The sequence below is a fragment of the Hoplias malabaricus genome, chromosome 9 (assembly GCF_029633855.1).
Source record: "Hoplias malabaricus isolate fHopMal1 chromosome 9, fHopMal1.hap1, whole genome shotgun sequence".
Lineage (NCBI taxonomy): Eukaryota > Metazoa > Chordata > Actinopteri > Characiformes > Erythrinidae > Hoplias > Hoplias malabaricus.
The window spans coordinates 4,850,969-4,873,289 of record NC_089808.1 but is presented as its reverse complement, the minus strand read 5'-3'; the positions used below and the strand labels follow the sequence as shown (position 1 = coordinate 4,873,289).

At 41.2% G+C, this 22,321-nt stretch overlaps 1 protein-coding gene across 2 annotated transcripts in view; it reads left to right on the top strand.

Annotated features, from left to right (window-relative positions):
• The window catches only part of actn3b (actinin alpha 3b), a 35,306-nt gene extending 14,332 nt beyond the window's left edge, over nt 1-20,974 (top strand). Inside the window, exons 2-21 of one of the 2 annotated variants that reach the window (XM_066680411.1) lie at nt 875-989; nt 2,261-2,380; nt 2,650-2,736; nt 3,055-3,142; nt 5,505-5,583; nt 5,733-5,814; nt 6,474-6,559; nt 6,710-6,802; nt 7,688-7,918; nt 8,160-8,307; nt 8,514-8,664; nt 9,753-9,861; nt 10,006-10,146; nt 12,074-12,256; nt 13,459-13,593; nt 14,069-14,248; nt 14,545-14,691; nt 17,601-17,666; nt 18,300-18,458; nt 19,096-20,974. In XM_066680411.1, coding sequence (XP_066536508.1) covers nt 875-989; nt 2,261-2,380; nt 2,650-2,736; nt 3,055-3,142; nt 5,505-5,583; nt 5,733-5,814; nt 6,474-6,559; nt 6,710-6,802; nt 7,688-7,918; nt 8,160-8,307; nt 8,514-8,664; nt 9,753-9,861; nt 10,006-10,146; nt 12,074-12,256; nt 13,459-13,593; nt 14,069-14,248; nt 14,545-14,691; nt 17,601-17,666; nt 18,300-18,458; nt 19,096-19,254 — 2,559 coding nt within the window. In that variant the 3' untranslated portion in view covers nt 19,255-20,974. Of the gene's footprint in view, nt 1-874; nt 990-2,260; nt 2,381-2,649; nt 2,737-3,054; nt 3,143-5,504; nt 5,584-5,732; nt 5,815-6,473; nt 6,560-6,709; nt 6,803-7,687; nt 7,919-8,159; nt 8,308-8,513; nt 8,665-9,752; nt 9,862-10,005; nt 10,147-12,073; nt 12,257-13,458; nt 13,594-14,068; nt 14,249-14,544; nt 14,692-17,600; nt 17,667-18,299; nt 18,459-19,095 lie in introns of those variants that run through there. The other variant, XM_066680412.1, reaches the window with a different exon arrangement.
• Nucleotides 20,975-22,321: the final 1,347 nt, after the last annotated feature.

The following is a 22,321-nucleotide window of genomic DNA, read 5'->3' as shown; positions in this document are numbered from 1 at the left end:
GTGATGAAAGGAGAGACTAAAGAACTGAAAGACATTTTTCTTTTACTATATATTTCTCATTATCCCAACACTCAGGCTCAATTATAGCAATTATAACTAAATCTCTCTCTCTCTCTCTCCATCTTTCTGTATCCCCATCCAGTCTTTTCTCTCTTCCATTTTTCTCTATCCCTTACCCTTCTGTCATCGACTCCTTTCCCTCTCTGACTTTTTTTTATCACTTTCCATCTTCCATCTCACTCATCTCTCCCCCCTCCCCATTCCTTGTTCTGTTTTCCCGTTATCTCTTCTGCCTCTTCTCTGTTCTCTGTTCCTATTCTCTCCTGTTCCTCTTCCGCATCTTCCCTTATCTCCATCTCTGTGTCTGTGTCTCATTTTCTCTTTCTCTCTCTGCCCCTCCCTCACTGGTGAGGTGTAACAGTTACTCCTACACTTTCACATACTTTAACGTCTTTTTAAAGCTGTTATAAAGACCACTCAGTGCCCCCTACTCACTCTCTTACTGGATTTTAATGCAGGTTTCTTGCCCCAATCGCCCACGCGGCTGCCCAGACTCCTTTAGATTCTTGTTTGGTGGAAGCTGAGTCTTTTGGCTTCCACACAGCGATACACAATAATATCCTCCTACTCTAAAGACAACCCCACTTCCCCTGGGCACACACACAACTCAAAGCACAGGTGAAGCTGGCTGTGTTCAGGTCAGCCATAGAAATGAGTGTTGGAGGAGTTCCTGAGTTTTTTCAAGTTTTAAAATAACATCGATGTGATAGAGGGGTTAAAGATACAACATTACACTATTTTTTTTGTATGTACCACATGAAATGTTAATTTATTTTCTTTCTTTCTTGTGTGTGTGTGTGTCTGCGCGTCTCAGACATTCACAGCCTGGTGTAACTCTCACCTGCGTAAGGCTGGCACTCAGATCGAGAACATTGAGGAGGATTTCAGAAATGGCCTCAAGCTCATGCTGCTGCTGGAGGTCATCTCAGGTAACCATGGCGATGCCCTGCATGACAGACATGGTCAGGAAATCGTCATCAAAACATTTCCACTAATAAATGACCTGCAATCCTGCCTTTAAAAGCATTTAAGTTTAAAAAAAACCTCTCAGACACATTTATATTGTAGCATAACCCTTTAACCAGTATTCAGTTATGACACTAAGAGATAGTACGGAGACACAAGGGGTTAATTTGTATTTTAAAGGTGAATGCCTTATTGGAATGATGTAATATCAACAGCAAATACGATTTTCAATATATCTGTACTGCTGTCATAAAGCAATATATTCATAACAGCTCAGAAAGGCAGAGCAGCTGTTTGTCTATATGTCATATTGCAAAATATTGTTGTATGTCATGTGCACATTTTTAAAGCAATATTACATCATTGAGATTTGTTCCAAGTGTTTCTAAAGTTGTGTGGACATCACTTCTAGTTGCTCAGTGTTTTTAGCCCTCTAGCCATTCTGCTGTTGTTATCATGCTCATATAAGTACCTCCAGGTCTCCTCTTATTTGTTGATACTTTAATTTCCCCGTTATGACTGGATATATAGAATAATGGGACTCTTGAATATAGGTTTAAATAGATTATTTTTACATTCATGCTGTCACTGCTATACACCACATTGGCCAAATAAGACTATACTTATGTAGCAGTTAAGCTGCTTTGGATGCAGTATACACTGTATATAGCTAGGTGTGGTTTAGAATAGAGTTAAACTACAATATTACACTCTCTTTTATGCACCATTAATCAATTGCACAGAATGCTAACTTCCATGTAACAACAGCTGTATTTCAACAGCTACATGTCCTTGTAATTTGAGGCACCCACTGAGACTGTGGGCAGGAGCTTGTGTGTTTAGCAGCAATTCTTTGAAAATTCTACCCATGCTTGGATTTAAGTTCCTTATTTGGGCCTGATAACAACAACAAAATGCTATACCACTTTATGGCTTCTTAGCATCTCAGGTAGTGAAATTAGCATTTGAGGTTTTGTGTTTGTTTAGCTGTGTGTCCAGTTTTCTCACTAATGTTAACTCTTCCTCAAGGAAGTTAGTTTAAATATTAAATTATTTATTTCACCTGGAATGACATCAGTTTGGATTGCTAAACCACATCACTCACTCTCACTGAATTTGTTAGCATCACTTGCTATGAAGTATTTTGAAGCTGCAGTCATGTGAACTACATCTGTTGAGTGAATGTATTAAGGTCGGTTGGCTATTAACATAAATTCCATTTTCTGATCAATAGGTGAAAGACTGCCCAAACCAGACAAAGGCAAGATGCGTTTTCACAAAATCGCTAATGTAAACAAGGCTCTGGATTTCATTTGCAGCAAGGGAGTCAAACTAGTGTCCATTGGGGCTGAGGGTAAGAACCTGTGCTTCTTTTTATGCTAATGTCTCATGTCGTTTTTTTTTGTCTTATATTTAAGATATTAATTAGAAGTGTATTAGACGTTAGAAGTTTTCTCATTTGTTTTATAATGGTCATGTGTGTCATTTTAAATTATATATTGACGATTATGGACCTAAATACTGAATCACAATGTGAACAGATGTAATTTTAAATGTATTCATATTTATGTGTAAATTTTATATTTATTAATTTTATAAATGTTATTTCCCTCCCCCTTACAGAGATTGTTGATGGTAATGTGAAGATGACTCTGGGAATGATTTGGACCATCATCCTCCGTTTTGCTATCCAGGACATCTCCGTGGAAGGTACAAGCTACTAAGGCTGTTTCTTGTGTGCGAAATAAATCTCATGTCTTATTTTTAATACAGAGAGTGACACATTGTGGTTTAGCCATGTTTATGTACTTAAGAAGTTAAGTTGACATCATCTTATTAGTGATTCATGCAGCTCCTACATGATTTCTAAAAAGAGATTCATGAAGAAATAACATGACTGGTCTTGTTTTTAATTAAGCACTCATTACCCTCGAAATAACAGTAATTACAACAAGCACCTCTTCTGTTTTTATTCCTGTCACTGCTATGTCCCTTATTCCCTGCGTGTTTACTGCCACCCTGCCTTAGAGACCTCTGCTAAGGAGGGTCTGTTGCTGTGGTGCCAGAGAAAGACTGCCCCCTACAGGAATGTTAATGTACAGAACTTCCACATCAGGTAAGACTACTCAATCACAAGTTTCCAAAACATATTCATATCTTATTAAACGTTAATCGCACAGAAACACATGGTTTAATATATGATTATGCAGTGAGCACAGTGATAAACTGTATATTATTGAGAAGTGTTTTTGCACCTGACCGAGACAGACAGCTACACACATATGCTCAAACATCTGTAGACCCCTTTTCTAATCAGTAAGTTCCACAAATTTAAGATAGACCCATTGCTAACAAGGACATTTAACAGTGCTCACACAGTCTTTATAAACTCCATAGAAATGTCCAGGAGCAGCCATACATGAGCCTAAGGTAACCAATACCCTAAATGTCAGCTAAATGGGTGTAGAGGCACCAGAACTGGGCTGTGGGGCACTGGAACGGTGTTCTCCGTCAAGTTGGAGTCTGATTTCCAAGATCAGTACCTGACATCTTTAATGTTTATGTGGCTGAATGAATTCTAATCTTTATAGCAAAGTCTCAATTTACTGTAAAGCTCTCCCAGTAGAAGATGTGTCATTGTATACACACCATACATTTTTAGAAGAGTTTACACCCTGTGAACATATGTCAGTGCACAAAGAAGACAAATAAAGAGTATAACAAGCTAAATGAAGTGACCCATTTATACACACAAAGTCTTTCCTGGCGTGATGCATTGTGAGATATTGGAGTAGAGCTGGACGATATTTCCAGAATTTATATCACAATATAATTCTTAATTTTGGTCAATACGATATAATTCCAATATCAATATGAACAATAAAAAAGCCACAGAAAATCTGCCAAGAACTGAAAGCAGTATGGCATCATCATCAGCAACAAAACAATGGCTTTGTCAGTATTAATATTTCTAAACTAACTTTAATTAGTTAATTAAGTGCAATGAACTGATGGCAGCACCCTGTAATGACCGTCAGTCAGTGACAGATACTGTAAATAAAATATACTGAAAATGTGTATTACATTTTTCATTCATTCATTCATTATCTGCAGGGGTCTCAAACCAAATCCACGGAGGGCCGTGTGGGTGCAGGTGTTCTTTCCAACCACGCAAAAGCCCCACAATACTGAAAGTCAAGATCTATTGATTAGATCCAATGATTAAAAACAGGTGGAATGAGGTGAGGCTTCTGCATGGTTGGAAAGAAAACCTGCACCCACACGGCCCTCCGTGGATCTGGTTTGACACCCCTGATTATCTGTAAGTGTTTATCCAGTTCAGGGTCGCGGTGGGTCCAGAGCCTACCTGAAATCATTGGGCACAAGGCGAGAATACACCCTGGAGGGGGCGCCAGTCCTTCACAGGGCAACACACACTCACACACACACACACACACCTACGGACACTTTTCAGTCGCCAATCCACCTACCAACCTGTGTTTTTGGACTGTGGGAGGAAACTGGAGCACCCGGAGGAAACCCACGCAGACACAGGGAGAACACACCACACTCCTCACAGACAGTCACCTGGAGGAAACCCACGCAGACACAGAGAGAACACACCACACTCCTCACAGACAGTCACCCGGAGGAAACCCACGCAGACACAGAGAGAACACACCACACTCCTCACAGACAGTCACCCAGAGGAAACCCATGAAAACACAGGGAGAACACACCACACTCCTCACAGACAGTCACCCGGAGGAAACCCACGCAGACACAGAGAACACACCACACTCCTCACAGACAGTCACCCGGAGGAAACCCACGCAGACACAGGGAGAACACACCAACTTCTCACAGACAGTCACCCAAAGCGGGAATCGAACCCACAACCTCCAATACTGATATTGAATTATTGTCCAGCCCTATGTTGGTAATGTGTAGGTGTAAAAGAACATTGGTGCAAAAACATGAAAGTGTTAAGAGGGAATGGTGATGAGGACATTTAAACCTAGAGCCATTGTAGTGTGTAACAGCTGTAAAATCATAATGTCATTTTACATCTTAACAAAGCCTACATATTTCAGATTTGTACCTGCTGTGTTATATCATCCAGGTACTTTTTGTTTCCTGATTAATCATGCGTTCAGTCATACCAATTCATCTGGAAGAACTTTTTTTGTTATTAGTCAGAGCAGAAATATGCAAATTTCACATTCATTCTTTGAAGAGCCAGCACAATTAACCAGGGTGGAATCTGAGATATCATAATGGTCTCAAGTGACCGGTAGCTGTAGCTGTAAGAACACTTTAGTTAGTTGTCTTCTGATTGAACTACTCTTTCACTTCTTCAGCTTTTCTGATTCTCTTCTGTTTACTTATTGTATTTTCCTGTTTCTTCTCTCTTTTGTCTGTTATCTCTCTCTCTCGCTTCTTCCCTCGCTCTCCCTCGCTTTCTTGGTCATGTTCAGTTGGAAGGATGGCCTTGCTCTGTGTGCCCTCATCCACAGACACAGACCTGACCTGATTGACTACTCCAAACTGAGAAAGGTGCTGCTATTCCTCTCTTTCTCACTGTATTTTCCCTCATCTGTCTTCTTTAATTCCTCCTGTGAACATTTTACATGTTGCCCTTCCCTGTGTGGGAGTTCAAACTGATCTACCGTGTCTAGCCGGGTTTCTCTGTTGTTCTTGTGCAGGATGACCCCATTGGTAACCTGAACACAGCTTTTGAGGTGGCTGAGAAATACCTGGACATCCCCAAAATGCTGGACGCTGAAGGTATGACAGAAAAGCTGTTGTCATTTTCATGCAACAAATAAAGTGTTTAGATGCTTAAGGTGAACCTTTTTGAGGGCAGGACCACTGTGTCCAACTCCAGCAAAGTTCTGACAGATTAAAAAAAAACATATTATTCAATTTAGAACCTAAGATATCGACTTTTTCTCCCACAACGTCGCACCAGGAGCGATGTACAGAAGTCCCTAAATATACATTATACCAAAAGTAACACATTTCCTGAATTACCGGGTCCTGTTGCCATGGATACACCTCTTTATGAATTCATACATGAGCGCGGCCTGCTGCATCTGTGTTGATATCGCAGCACGTCTCCAGTCTTCTCCTTAGAGGCGACACAATTTCCTTAATCCCACTAAGAGCAGAAATGATGCTAGCCATCAAATTAATTGAGGACGGTGTGCTTCCTCATTTATTTCAAAGTATAAATCCGAGCCATGCTGTTTACTCCACCTATCGCTGTTCTCTGATTAAATTCATGCTTTCATTTTAAGGTGGACTATATGAATGAATTCGGTGTGGTGTTCATTTTCAGTGACCTCTCAACTTTTTTTTGCAGTGCAGTGCTTTACAAAGTTACACGGGTTTTATAAATAAAAACAATTCCTCATAATTAATTGTTTTGTACTTGTCTCGCTCAGACATTGTGAACACCCCAAAGCCTGACGAGAAAGCCATCATGACCTACGTGTCCTGCTTCTACCATGCTTTTGCTGGGGCTGAGCAGGTACGAAACTGTAGTTAAAAACGAGTAAAATCAGGAATAAACTCAGCATGTTTACCATTAATTTACAATTGATTTTATGATGTTTTCTAAGTCCCTCTTTCTTTCTACTCTTGCTCTTTCTACCATATCTTCCTGTGACTCTCCCTAAAGGCTGAGACTGCTGCTAACCGAATCTGCAAAGTTTTGGCAGTGAACCAGGAGAATGAGAGGCTGATGGAGGAGTATGAGAAACTGGCCAGTGAGGTGAGTTATTGATCATGACAGTTTAATTCTAGGCCTCCACTGCGAGTTCCATCAGAAGGCCTGTGTGGTGAATTATTAGACATTATAGCTCACTGATGAGCCTCCTGAGTGAGCTTCATCAGGAGGACAGTGAGGTGAATTATTAGACATTATAGTTTGCTGATGATCCTCCTCGGCGAGCTCCATAAAATAGCCAGTGAAATTAGTTTTTAGTCGTTGTAGTTAACACCAAGGCCCCCTCAGTGAACTCAGCCAAGGGGCAGTGGGGTGAATTACTAGACATCAGTTTGTTGATGTGTCTTCTCTAAGAGGTCCAGTAGAGGGCCAGTAAGGTGAATTATTTGACATAGTTTCCTGATGAGTCTCTCTGATGAGCTCCATCTGGGCCCAGTGAGGTGAGTTATTAGACATTACGGTTTATGGATGGTTCCCCTCCATGAGCTCCATCACATGGCCCAAGAGATGGATATTTGTCCTTTGATTAGATTCATCAGTCAGCCAGTATAATGGGTTATGATAGAGGGGGGTCTGCTAATCGAGCTCCACCTTGAGGCAGGAGGAACCTCCTTATTTGTTCATTCGTTCATGCAACTTTATTGTTGTGAGTTTTAACCATAAACAGGAGTTTAAATGACTTTCACTTTCACCTTGATGGAAAATAAAGTTCAATGAACCAACGAATGATTGAGAGAAACCACTGGATTGCAACAAAGGAAATAGATATGTCTTACGTTCTCATCCATTTATTAACCTCCAAATTTCCAAAAATCCCTTCTCTATTGTTTGACAATTTCGTTTCCTTTATTTTTCCATTTTTGCATTCATCTTCCATCTTTCTGTTCATGTATTCACACCCATCTCTCTCTGTGTGTGTGTATACTGTAGTTGTTGGAGTGGATCAGACGCACTATCCCATGGCTGGAGAACCGTGTGGCAGAGCAGACTATGAGGGCCATGCAGCAGAAGCTGGAGGACTTCAGGGACTACCGCCGTGTACACAAGCCTCCACGTGTGCAGGAGAAATGCCAGCTGGAGATCAATTTTAACACCCTGCAGACCAAACTGAGGCTCAGCAACAGACCCGCTTTCATGCCCTCCGAGGGCAAGATGGTGTCGGTACGTCAGAGAAATTCGGTTAAAAGAGATTCACAGATCCTAAAGCCAAAAATGTTAGAGCTAAAGCTATTTTCTGCTGGTCCCGTCACCTGAAAATGTTCACATAGTAATTTCTTATGTAAGAAGTTACATATTTCTTCTAGTATTCTTCAGTTGTTTACATTCACTTTGTATTTACATAGAGGAAATTCAGTACAGTAGGGTGCTCACGATTTGTGTGTGTGTGGATGGCTATTTACAGGATATTGCCAATGCGTGGAAAGGTTTGGAGCAGGTGGAGAAGGGCTATGAGGAGTGGTTGCTGACTGAGATCCGCCGGCTGGAGAGACTGGACCACCTGGCTGAGAAGTTTAAGCAGAAGTGTGCTCTGCATGAGTCCTGGACTACAGGTAAACGCACACACACATATATAAACACACACATATCAACGTTAAGAACTGATTGTTCACTTGTTTTTCCTCTAAATTTGTGAAAATCGTGAAAAGAACTTTACCTGAACGTTAACAAACAATGCTATCTTTTTCATGTAAATCTGAAGTGACCAGTAAAAATCACCTTTAGCTCTCATCCTGCCTCTTTCTCTGTCTCTCTCCAGGAAAAGAAGATCTTCTGTCTAAGAAGGATTATGAGTCAGCGTCTCTGATGGAGATCAGGGCTCTGATGAGGAAGCACGAGGCGTTTGAGAGTGACCTCGCTGCCCACCAGGACCGAGTGGAGCAGATCGCTGCTATCGCACAGGAGCTGAAGTGAGGGGCAAGCGAGGTTACAGAGGGAGGGACAGAGAGAGTGAGAGAGTGGGAGAACTAGAGAGAAAGCAGGATGTGAGAGGTGTATGAGGACTGTAGAGAACATGACTCAACATTGCATTTATGTTTTATTCAAAAGGCAAATGGAAAACTCATGTAGTTCTCACCATCTCTTGTAAAGTCAGGGAAGCCTGTCAGTTTAAGCAGCGTACATTACATACACATTCTGCTTTGAATACTTTATATGAAAATTTCAAACTTCAAATTAAAAAGGCTGTTATAGATTATATATTATATATTTCAATTACATCTGTTACAATTCACTGCCCTATATAACTGAGTAACCATATGAGTGAATAGTCAGTTACAGGGGTTGGACAATGGAAGTGAAACCCCTGTCATTGTAGTGTGGGAGGTTTCATGGCTAAATTGGAGCAGCCTGGTGGCCAATCTTCATTAACTCCACACTGCTCCAGTAAGACCAAGTGCATCCAATGGTTCAAACATTGTGTCCTGAAGGCGGTGCCGTGTATCAGGACGACAATGCACCAATACACACAGCGAGACTGGTGAAAGATTGGTTTGATGAACATGAAAGTGAAGTTGAACATCTCCCATGGCCTGCACAGTCACCAGATCTAAATATTATTGAGCCACTGTGGGGTGTTTTGGAGGAGCGAGTCAGGAAACGTTTTCCTCCACCAGCATCACGTAGAGACCTGGCCACTATCCTGCAAGAAGAATGGCTTCAAATCCCTCTGACCACTGTGCAGGACTTGTATGTGTCATTCCCAAGACGAACTGACGCTGTATCGGCCGCAAAAGGAGGCCCTACACCACACACATACATTATTGTGGTCTAAAACCAGGTGTTTAGTTTCATTGTCCAACCCCTGTATGTATATATGAATATGTAAGTCTTGGGGACAACATACAAAGTGAGTTCAAATCAAAGTTTTTTGCACCTTGGATTCCATTGGAGTGTAGGACTGATTTGAGGTTTAAGTTTAGTCATTTAGAAGAAATCCATTTCTATTCTCTGTGCAGTAACTAATGAGAGTTATGTTTGTGTGTGTTTTTGTTCTCAGTGAGCTGGATTACCATGATGCTGCTACTGTGAATTCTCGCTGCCAGGGCATCTGTGACCAATGGGACAACCTTGGTACTCTCACCCAGAAGAGGAGAGATGCACTGGAGGTACACACACTCGTACACTAACCCCAATAATTTTAGTTTGACAGTAGTTATTACTGTTACTGGCTATTATCATTGTTTAATTTAATAAAACTTTTAAATCAGTGTTGTTATCATTTTTGCGCAAAAAAATGATCTTGTCTGCAGCGTGTGGAGAAGCTGTGGGAGACTATAGACCAGTTGTACCTAGAGTTCGCCAAGAGGGCAGCACCATTCAACAACTGGATGGACGGAGCCATGGAGGACCTGCAAGATATGTTCATTGTTCACAGCATCGAGGAGATCCAGGTACACCTCACTTCTTCATATTTATTCAACTCAAGAGTGTTCTTTTTAAGAAATTGTCGTAGAAACAACCAAACACAAATGCTAGGAACATGAACACGCTCATGAGCTAAAGTTTGGATACCCCTGGTCAAATGTTATGTTTCATAGACGTTTTTTGTTTGTTTGTTTGTTTGTTTTTTATTAAATTTAAATAAAGTTTTTTCAAGTATTCTGTTTCACCTTATGAGGCCGCCATTATCCTGCCACCTAGTGGCCTGGATGTGTCAGAGATCCTGCACTAAACATTTTTTAAAAACTGGTGTCTCTATGGAGCATAATTCAGGGACTACAGAGCGATTGGATTCCTCTTCTCGTGTGACTTGCTGTATAAAAAGTGCATAAAGAAAAGTAAATGTAAAAATGATTAACCAATTTCATATATATATATATATATATATATATATATATATATATATATATATATATATATAGTTTTAACTTTTGGTTGCTAAAACGACTGATTACTTCTTGTAAGGCACACCCTTTTTTTAATTTTATTTTTATTTATTTATTTATTTATTTGTATAAAGAAAACCCTTAAAGGCTAAGTGCCACTTAATGGACCTCTATGAATATTTCACATTATTTTAGTTACTGACATATATAAGTATGAATTAAAATGAAAATAGCAGCTTAATTTGCTTTAAAACTGACAATTTTATTAAATTGAGGGAAAAACCCGAGCTCGCTACGGAAATTCTCGAACGCAACCATGTGACGTCACTGGTGGACAACAGCTGAACAACGCCGCAGTAAAACATCGTTATGACTGACTGTTATGACAGTATCTAGCTAAATAACCAACATTATTCATGACAATAGCCTAGCAATAAGCTAAACTCAAATGTAGAGGTACCGTTATTCTTGTAAATGTGATCGAAGTCGAACTCGAATTCCTCCGACACTATAAACCTCCGTAATGCAGCTACGTAGCCGAGTATAATCTGAGCACCGAGTTTAGCGAGTCAAGCTAACGTTAACTAACACCAACTAAAACAGGCGAAGTGAGTGTCCTTACCCTGTTTACCTCCATGTTACAGAGGCTCTTGAACACCTTTCGTTGGTGTCCTTACATGCCCATATTGTTGGAAAAGCGCCAGTGAAATGAGCTACAGATAACGGAGTGAGCGGATGGTCCTTTCCAAAGTGCCCGTTTAAAGTGGACAAATTTAGTCCATTTTCTGGATATTTTGGGATCTTTGGGCCATTTGTTCACAGATGTCCCACTGTACATTGAATGATTGCAGCCAAAAACAACACACCTTTTCGTCATTTTGCATTAAATTAAGTGCAGCTTCTAGAGTTGTTGTCCACCATCTACGTCACAGGCAAGACGCCTATTAGAGTTTCCCAACACCGTTGGGGGGGGGGGGGGACCAACGGTCTTTTAAACCTTATTCCTTGAATTAGTAAGAAATAACATGTTTTCTGACTATCAATAAACACACGTTAGGAACTCAAATTCCACTGTATTTATGTGTTTGACACTTTCATAGAGCTGCTGCTTAGCCTTTAATATAAAACCTAAACTGGAGAAGTTATGACATGTTGTATTTCAAATATTTTATTAATTTGCCCTAATAATGATGCCCTAGAATTAGCAGAAAAATGTCATATTTAATTTGAATCTCTGGAATATTTGTTAATATATTTTAATTTAGAAAATCCTCAAAACATGTCGTTTGTAACATTAGAACTGCACAATGAAAAGATGTCAAAATTTTATTAATTCTAATCAAATGTTGTTTTTTTTTGAGTAAATTATTTCTTGCTGGCAAAATAATTAACCCCCGGTATTAATTTCTCAGATATTTATAGCGTTGTAACTCAGAATGTTCTTATTCCATGTGTAACCCTCCTCTTCTACTTTCTTTCTCCATTTTATCAGAGTCTTATCACTGCTCATGACCAGTTTAAAGCCACTCTCCCAGAGGCAGATAAAGAGCGCATGGCCATCATGGGAATAATGAACGAGATCATGAAGATCGCTCAGACTTATGGCATCAAACTGTCCGGAATTAACCCCTACACCGTTCTCAGTCCTCAGGACATCAGCACCAAGTGGGAAACAGTGAGTGCACCACTGACCACCCAACATTGACTACACTACCCATCTAAAGCTTGGCCACATCTGAGAACACCAGGATATACTGTACTCCTCAGTGAACTCCCATGTTTGTAGTTGTGATTCTTGATGGATTCATTTGCATTTTGAGTTTCACAGTCAAACTGAGAACACCTTTGGAAAGAATTTTTCTGAAGGCATTATCTGTGACAGGCTTTAATTGGCAGCACAAAATGCTACATGGCAATCAGATGCTGGTTCTGGTTGAGTTCTAAACATTTGTCTATCCACCCCTAGTGCTCAGATGTTTGTTCTTAGAAAAACAGCCCAGGACTCTCATGTCTCGTCTTTAGTTTTAGTGGAGATCTCAGTAAAGTCTCACACCATGCTCCGATAATAACTCATTTATCTTCAGCTGAACTAAAGGACAGGAGCATGACAGTTTTATAACTAAGATTAATAAAGTCCTCGTTTTGAACAGTTTAAAGAGAAATTTCTCATGTCTTTGTTTGTGTAATGCCATTTCCTCTAATGGGTTTTAGGAGAATCCCCATTAACCGAGCCATCAGTGAGCATATGTTAAGAAGTAAAATATTTCTAGGGGTGTAGCTGAGTGGAGAATGTCACAGTCAGAATGAGCCTCATGGAGAAAGAAGATCTGAAGGAACAACATTTTTCTGAAGTCATATCTGTGACTGCTGCATCTTTGCTATGGCTTGAGCCTGACGTGCAGACATTGATGCATATTGGATGCAGGTTGGTCAGGCTGTTGTTTGTTAATATGAAGCTGGTGTAATGGGCTCTGAAAAGCTCACAGATCTTCTGTTGTGACAATTGCTCACTGCTCCATACTCTTCCATCTGACTGGACAGGCCCATATGGCACAGGCATATGGTGCGTATCATGGCTTCATTTTGATACTTCTTTGTTAAGTTGAACTTGGAGAGAAAAAGGAAGTGAATCTGATCCCGACAGCCTTCCCTGACATGCAATGTGTGTCCAAGATTTGTGAACACCCCTTTTAAATTTGTAATTCAGCTACTTTACATTACTATTTTCCTCTTTGCTGCAGACAAACATACATAATGTGTCGTTATTTGTCTGTGCATGTTTGTTTACGGGATATTTGTGTCGTTTCTGGCACCTGCGATGCTGATAGATAATGTGTAACATATTTGCCCTTCCTGTCTCTGTGTTTCCCCCTGCAGGTGAAGCAGCTGGTGCCCCATAGAGACCAGATGCTCCAGGAGGAGGTTGCCAGGCAACAGGCCAATGAAAGGCTGAGGCGGCAATTTGCTGCCCAGGCCAACATCATTGGACCTTGGATCCAAACCAAGATGGAGGTAGGTGGCCCAGGACATTTGTTTGGTTTGGATTTTTTAAGGTTTAAAATAAAACTAAAGATACATTATAGTGCATTATTTCTTTACTGGGCCAAACTGACACAACAGACAAACAAGAGATCAAACAAGGGCGCCATTTAAAATATTTAGTCATTAAAATAATCATGTAATCACGTATATTTTTAATGACATATTTAAATTTCTTTTACCAAGAGAAATGTTAGGTTTTGGAATATACTTTAGATGACTTATAACTATTACAAGTGTAGTGTGTGCAGCCCATATTATTTTGTAGTTATATAGTTAAAGAGGGGTCATCCAACCTGATTTTCCCAGTGGGCACCAGGATAAAATATTACCTCATCATCATGAATTTAAATCCTGGGAGTTCACCATGAAATCTGCTTTGTATTTGCTCTGATCAGTAATATCAGCTGAGCCCTACTCTTATGTGTGTGTGTGTGTGTGAGAGTAGGAGATCGGTCATGTGTCTGTAGACATTGCTGGCTCTCTGGAGGAACAGATGAACAACCTGAAGACCTATGAGCAGAACATTATTAACTACAAATCCAACATCGACAAACTGGAGGGAGACCACCAGCTGATCCAGGAGGCTCTCATTTTCGACAACAAACACACCAACTACAGCATGGAGGTATATACACACACACATGCTCAAAGACTGGGCACCAGCCCACTCACACACCTACACACATCAGTAGACCATGGTGTACCCTTTCAAAAGACAAAGCACACACTCTTAGGCAGCAAAATACTGTAAAGGGATTTGAAAGCACATTCTCATTGGTGGGTTTCTTGTAAACATCTCTCCTTTTTGCACTACACATAATCTCTATATTATGCACAATGTTTTAAACAGTGGTTTCTCTCTATTGTTCCTTTTCTTTCCCTTTCATCTCTCTCTCTCTCTCTCTCTCTCTATCACTGCAGCATATCCGTGTGGGTTGGGAGCAGCTGCTGACCACCATTGCTCGCACCATCAATGAGGTGGAGAACCAGATCCTGACCCGAGATGCCAAGGGCATCAGCCAAGAGCAGCTCAACGAGTTCAGAGCCTCTTTCAACCACTTCGACAGGGTGAGAGAGAGAGTGACAGAGAGAGAGAGATAAATAGAGGGAAAGTGGTGACTACGTTTTTCTTTTTTTCTGTTTTTTATTTTATAAAAATAGGGGCGCCAGTCCTTCACAGGGCAACACTCACACATTCATTCACACACTCACACCTACGGACACTTTTGTGTTGCCAATCCACCTACCAACGTGTGTTTTTGGACTGTGGGAGGAAACCGGAGCACCCAGAGGAAACCCACACAGACACAGGGAGAACACACCACACTCCTCACAGACAGTCACCCGGAGGAAACCCACGCAGACACAGGGAGAACACACCACACTCCTCACAGACAGTCACCCAGGGGAAACCCACGCAGACACAGGGAGCACACACCACACTCCTCACAGACAGTCACCCAGAGGAAACCCACGCAGACACAGGGAAAACACACCACACTCCTCCCAGACAGTCACCCGGAGGAAACCCACGCAGACACAGGGAGAACACACCACACTCCTCACAGACAGACACCCGGAGGAAACCCACGCAGACACAGGGAGAACACACCACACTCCTCCCAGACAGTCACCCGGAGGAAACCCACGCAGACACAGGGAGAACACACCACACTCCTCACAGACAGACACCCGGAGGAAACCCATGCAGACACAGGGAGAACACACCACACTCCTCCCAGACAGTCACCCGGAGCGGGAACACATCTACAATTTATTTTTAAAATATGCAAAAGTTTGGGTACCCCTTGTCGTATGGGTCATTAGTGTTTGTTCTTTTTCTTGAGAAATAGTAAACAGCCTCAGAAATAGTAGAACTTAATATTTTCACCAAATCCTAATGCAAAGTAGATATTCTGTATTTAATAATAAAGCAATTAAAGCATCAATGAGCCTGTGCAAAGGCTTGGAAATCATAAGTATTGCAAAAGCACAGTAATTTTTTTCACCAGGTCTTAGACCTTGATAATTAAAACCAAGCCTGAGATAAGTCACCAGCTATGAACAGAATCCAGTTTCCAAGCTTCATACATTCTTGGACTCTTTAAACCTTGTTCTTCCATGGCCTCCTCTAAGAAACTGTCTGAAGATAATAAAATAAAAAAATAACGAATGCCCACAAAGCTGAATATATCATGAAAATGCACAGCATTGTTAGCTTGCTGTTTCTGCAGTGCAGAATGTTATTAAGGAATTTCAGTTCAGGGAAACTGTGGAGGTCAAGGTGAGATCTGGAAGATGAAGAAAATGCTCGCAGAGAACTTCTCATATGCTGGTAAGAAAAGCAAATCAAAACCCCTATAGGACTGGCAAGAACCTGCAGGAAGGTTTAGCTGAGTCAAGAGTGGTGGGGCAGTGTTCCATTATGCAGTGTTGCTTGCACAAGCATGAGCTTCATGGAAAGGTCATGTGAAAGAAGACTTCAGATGCTGAGTTTGCTGATGAGGTCGCACATAAAGTATGCTACAGATTATCTAGACAAGCCAGAGGAGTTTTGGAAAGAAAGTGCTGTGAACTGATGAACTCAAAATAGAACTTGTTGGCAACTGTCAGCAAACGCAAGTTTGAAGAATAAAAGGAATTCATGAATTTCATTTCAAAAAGGACACCTTGCACAACGAGAGGGAAGAATGGATTCCACAAAATGCCTGTAAAATCCTGAAGGCAAATGTCACATCATCTGGTTAAAGGCTGAAGCTGAAAAGACTGCGGCTTCTGCCACTGAATAATGACCCAAAACTTGCCTCACAAATCCACTGTGGAGACCTGAAGAGATACACACTGAAGCTTTGGAAAGGCCCTCACAGACCCCTAACCTAAGCACAGAAAATTGCTTGGTAGACCTTGAACAAGCTGTGCATGCAAGACAACTCAAAACTGGGGGCATTCTGCTATGAAGAGTGGGAAAAAATTCCAAATACAGGAGCTTTTAGCCACAATGAATTACTGAGTCTGTAAGGTGTCCAGACTTTTGCATAGACCACATTGAAGCTATTAAATTTGTTAATTCTCTTATGTTATGAATTTATTCATTCATTCATTCATTATCTGTAACCCTTATCCAGTTCAGGGTTGCGGTGGGTCCAGAGCCTACCTGGAATCATTGGGCACAAGGTGGGAACACACCCTGGAGGGGGCACCAGAGGGCAACACAGACTCACTCACACACTCACACCTACGGACAATTGTTGTTGTTGTTTTTTTTTTGAGTCACCAATCCACCTACCAACGTGTGTTTTTGGACTGTGGGAGGAAACCAGAGCACCTGGAGGAAACCCACACAGACACAGGGAGAACACACCACACTCCTCACAGACAGTCACCTGGAGGAAACCCACGCAGACACAGGGAGAACACACCACACTCCTCACAGACAGTCACCCGGAGGAAACCCATGCAGACACAGGGAGAACACACCACACTCCTCACAGACAGTCACCTGGAGGAAACCCATGCAGACACAGGGAGAACACACCACACTCCTCACAGAGAGTCACCCGGAGGAAACCCATGCAGACACAGGGAGAACACACCACACTCCTCACAGAGAGTCACCCAGAGCGGGAATCGAACCCACAACCTCCAGGCCCCTGGAGCTGTGTGACTGCGACACCTACCTGCTGCGTCACCGTGCCTCCCTGTTACGAAATTATGTGCATTAATATTTGCCAAAATACTGATTTATGTGTGATTTAGCAAAAGAGGATGTGTTTAAACCATTGCAATATAAAAAAAAGGAAGGCAAATGTAACAAGAAAGTACCTTAGCATATGGATTGTTTATAGATTTAAAATTTCTCCAAGTATGTCAAACCCTGATGAAACCTTCTGGTAAGACGCCACGGCCTGTGTATGACCCCATGTCTTGACAAGCTACAAAAACAACTGTGTGCATTTTTATTTTTCCTCTTTCTGCAGAAGAGAAATGGCATGATGGATCCAGACGATTTCCGTGCCTGCCTTATCTCCATGGGCTACGATCTGGTGAGAGTATACACACACACACACACACACACACACACAATATCCGTCTCTCACTCACTCACTCTGTCTCACACATAAACAAACACATAATCATACACTGTCAGAAAAACTGTCTTTGTCGTGGTACATTTTGCTGTTAAGGTGGTGGCACCCTCAGGGGAACATAATTGTACCATATACAGTTGTAATTAAAAATTTTACTATTGTGTTGATTTCATGTGCCCAATTTTATCTGCAGAAGATGAATCATGCTTTTATTTTACACAGTTCTATGTATCTTATACACAGTGGTGGCCCTAATTAATTATAGTTGTATATAAATGCCTCCTATGCACTGACTCTTCCAGTAGAGGTGGGCGATTCCAAGTAAATACAGGGCCAGTATCGTCGATATCAATACCGATACCCCTAGGGGGGTCCACAGGAGAGAAAAAACCTTGAGTAGCGATCTTTTTTACACAAGTATTGATCAATACCAATACCAGCCTTGGTATTGATATTATCGATATTTGGATCGATCCGCCCACCTCTAATTACCACACTATCACAGTCCTCATTCATACAAACATAATCATACTAATATGTGTATATACACACACACACAAAGTCAACTGTAAACTGTCTGTGATTCAGGGTGAGGTGGAGTTTGCCCGCATCATGACACTGGTGGACCCCAACAACACAGGAGTGGTGACTTTCCAGGCCTTCATTGACTTCATGACCCGCGAGACTGCCGAGACTGACACAGCTGAGCAAGTGATGGCCTCCTTCAAGATCCTGGCCTCAGACAAGGTGAGTGCACTCACACACGGGACTCAACCTGCTAATTAGGTGTTACTGTTCTGCATCTTTTACTTACTTAGATCATAAAGGGAAGTCTAGTCAATCACATGCAACAAAAGCAGCAGCTGTTAAATGTCCTCAGGACACTAATAGTGTTTAGACTTACAACTGAGCATTAGAAAATGCATAGTATCGATATGGATCATTTTAATTATAGCAGTGGTTGTGGTGGATCTCTGCCTGGCATGTTATAGTTGTCTCCTCGCTCCATTGCAACCATTCAGCTTTGGAAGGGGTCAGGATCAGGACTGAGAACCACTGCAATATATGAAAGTATTGAGAAAGAAAGGGTGTGGTGTGGTAGTGCGTTTGTAGCACCATTAAAGCCAATATACATTTCTGACACTTGGCAGGCACTCTTATCCAGACAGATTTGCAGTGTTAGGAGTCTTGCCCAAGGACTCTTATTGATATCCTGTGGTGTGGCCTCCCAGAGGGCAGCAGTGTATGAATATAATAATTGTGCTATAATTACAATCACTGTAACTACAAGCTAAGAAACCATTTTAAACATGCTTATACCTTTCCCCCTCCCACCCTCTATCTTCCTTCCTTCCTCCTTTCCTCTGTTTTCTGTCTTTTTTAGGCTTATATCACAGTGGAGGAGTTGCGCAGAGAGCTTCCCCCAGAACAGGCGGAGTACTGCATCAGCCGCATGACCAAGTACATTGGGGCAGACGCAGCTCCAGGAGCTCTCGACTACGTCTCCTTCTCCAGTGCCCTCTATGGAGAGAGCGACTTATAAATGCACACTCTTTCTTATCTTTTCTTTCTTGCTTTCTTTCTTTCTTTTACTACTCCCTTTTCTTCCCCTTCCCATCCTTTCCTCCTTTCCCTTTCTTAATTTGTTTCTCCTTCATCTGCTTTACTTGTCTTTTCTCTTTTCTCTACTCTATCTTTCTCTTCCCTATCTTTTATTTCTTCCTCTTTCTTTCATCTTCTGTTGCTCTCCCTTCTCCTTCCCTGAAGCCATTAAGAAAGTCATTTGAAATGTTCCCTCATTCCTCATTTGATCCCTTCTGTTTCTCTCCCACCTGATTTCGCTCTTATAACATTATCTATGCCCTTTTCTTTCCCCCTCGTTCTCTCCTCTCTATCCTTTCATGTCTTATGAAAACTGCACAGCAGAATCTCCAGGTCTAATTTAACACCCACAGTGCTAATGTAGCCCCCACTGTACTCTGTAGGTGTTCAATTAAGCACGGAGATTTTACGGTGTAAACCCCACCCACTTTTTTTTTGTTCTTCTAGCTTCTCTTCCTCTCCCTCCTCATCTCTCTTAATTATAATGTGTGTGAGTTATGAGTCTCTAAACCAGAGCCTGGAGCTGAAGAGGGAAGAGGCGAAGGCACGCTGCTTCTGTGGGATCCAGCATTATTGTATAATTCAATTATCATGATGAATTCATACTGATATAAATATAAACCAGTAAAGTACAGTAATAACTGTTTAAAAGAAGCAATACATTTTTTAGTTTGGGCTCATTTCTAGAGCGCTAGAGAATCCAGAAATGTCCCTGTGTTGCCGTCATGCCTCACCCCATTGAACAGATGAAGAAATCGACTCTGTACTCTTCACTCAGGCTCGGAAAAAGACGTCCCATGGTGCCTGAACGCGGTTTAATAAAAGCCTTATTTTTGTAAAAGGCAAAAATATATCTGCATTAAAAAGGTTTGTTGTCACGTCTGTCTGTAACGCCACCTTCATAAAGCCCTCCACCCCTGCATTATTGAGACATTCTCACACACTGTGGTCATGTCTGTGAAAATCGTCAATGCTTACATTTGTATTTAGGCTGAAAATGTCTTTTGTGTATGTCTTGAGTTTGAAGGTCACATGTCAAGTTTGTTTTTGTGAATGTACAAAAAGGAAGTCAGCCGATGACGGAAATACAGTGGTCAGATTTGCATTCGTTTCAGAGTTTTGACACTGAAGAGAAAATTGTATGCTAGGCCAAGCATGAGTGATGAACAAGAGCGAAGCTGATTACATAAAGAGAAAAGCAGGTAACAACTAACCATGGTGACAGACTGGAAATAAAGTTGGAATGTTATTATTGCCATAGAAACCTTTACCTGTCCATCATGTGAAAGACTAGCAACGGCCTGCTTTAATCTGCCTTATCAGTCTCTCTTCTGTTATGTGCCTCTTACCAAATGATTATGGGAAAGATGGAGGAAAGGCATTCATTTCAGGGAGGGAATCTGGAGAGTTCTGACAACCCAAGAAGGTAGGGTCTGATAAATCTGACCCCAATGCAAGTGAAAGTGTAGCAGGCCTAGAGATGTGATTAATGATTTAGGAATATGATAATGGGTAAAGATCTTGCCTAGCCCTGTACAGTCTTACACTGTCCTTTGTCCTCTCAATGTCTTCATTCTGTCTCCAGTGACCTTCTCTACTTCGTCTCTACCCACCACCAGCATTGCTCATGTTCACAGAGCCACTGCTGACAGAACACAAAACTACCCTCAATAAAAGTTCTCATCAAGTCTGAAGGACTGGACGAAATCTGTTTGCATTATACACCTCACTGTGTGTTGCCACTGAATGCTAGAAAAAATGAAGCCCTTTCCGTTTTAGTCCAGTGGAGGGCGGGTTTGGAATGACTTTGAAATCCTGCTGTGAGAGTTCAGGCTCATTACTAGAACACAGACACTTCACTCGAAAGCACTGCGTCATGAATACATTAAAGAGGCACTCTAGCCAAAATGAAAAATTTAACCAGCAGTACATCTGCTGTAAACAGACCTACTCGCCTCCTACTACTGTACCACCATATTCACTAAAATATTAAAGACTAGGGAAGTCCCCTCTTGATGTGTTTTGAAGGCGGGAGAGTACGTCTTGGCATTACATAACGACCAGGTTCTATGTGGTTTTAAACACGACTTAGTGGGTGGAGTTATGGTGGAACGTGTTTACAGAATAAGTAATTTATTAAATAGAAAAAATTAATTAAATTCATTTTAATTTTATCATCTTTGATGTGGCTTTTTGAAATTGTTTCCTTATTAGGTACAGAACAGAGTGAACCAAACTGATTATAAATATCATACCTAGGTTTGGGTTTGGTCACTCTTGTGCAGTGGTGTACAGTAACAAAGTAAATGGAATTCGTGTACTTAAGTTTGTTTTGTTTTTTTCCCCCGTGTATCTGTACTTTACTGAAGTGTTTTCATTTTGGGAGACTTCTTACTTTAACTCCACTGTATCTCAAAGTCAAATATTTTACTTTATACTCCACTACTTTATGAAAATCTGCAGTTCCTTTCTGGTTTATGTGTGAATAAAACCGTAACGTGTCTGAACAAATCACCCTGCGCCGCACAACTCTCTGCGCGACACAGAGTGGCTCCGTTGCTAGGAGACGAACGAACACAGTCGTCGCGATGAAACAAGTGAAAACGTTTCTCAGCCTAAAACCAATGATACCAATGGCGGACTTTGTTTTTATCAACTGTTGTGCGAATTTGACACAGCAAGTAATCACTTTCAGTTACAAATCACAGAGTGCGAGAGTCAGTTGGAGTTTTATTAAACACAATAGGTGAAGTGAGGTCAAAACCAGAAGAAATATTCCAAAACCCAGAAATGAGTAAAGAGAGATAAATAAGTCCAAAACACAAAAACGTGTAAAAGGCAAAAAGCCAGAAAAACAAAACCATAGCCTGTTTAAGAAACAGGTGTCGCAGAAATAACTTAAACTGTACAACCATGAAGACAAAACAGAGAGCTTAAAGGAACACTGTAATATGTTGACCCTAAAATTAAAGCATCAAAATCATTGTGATACTTCACTGACCTATAAT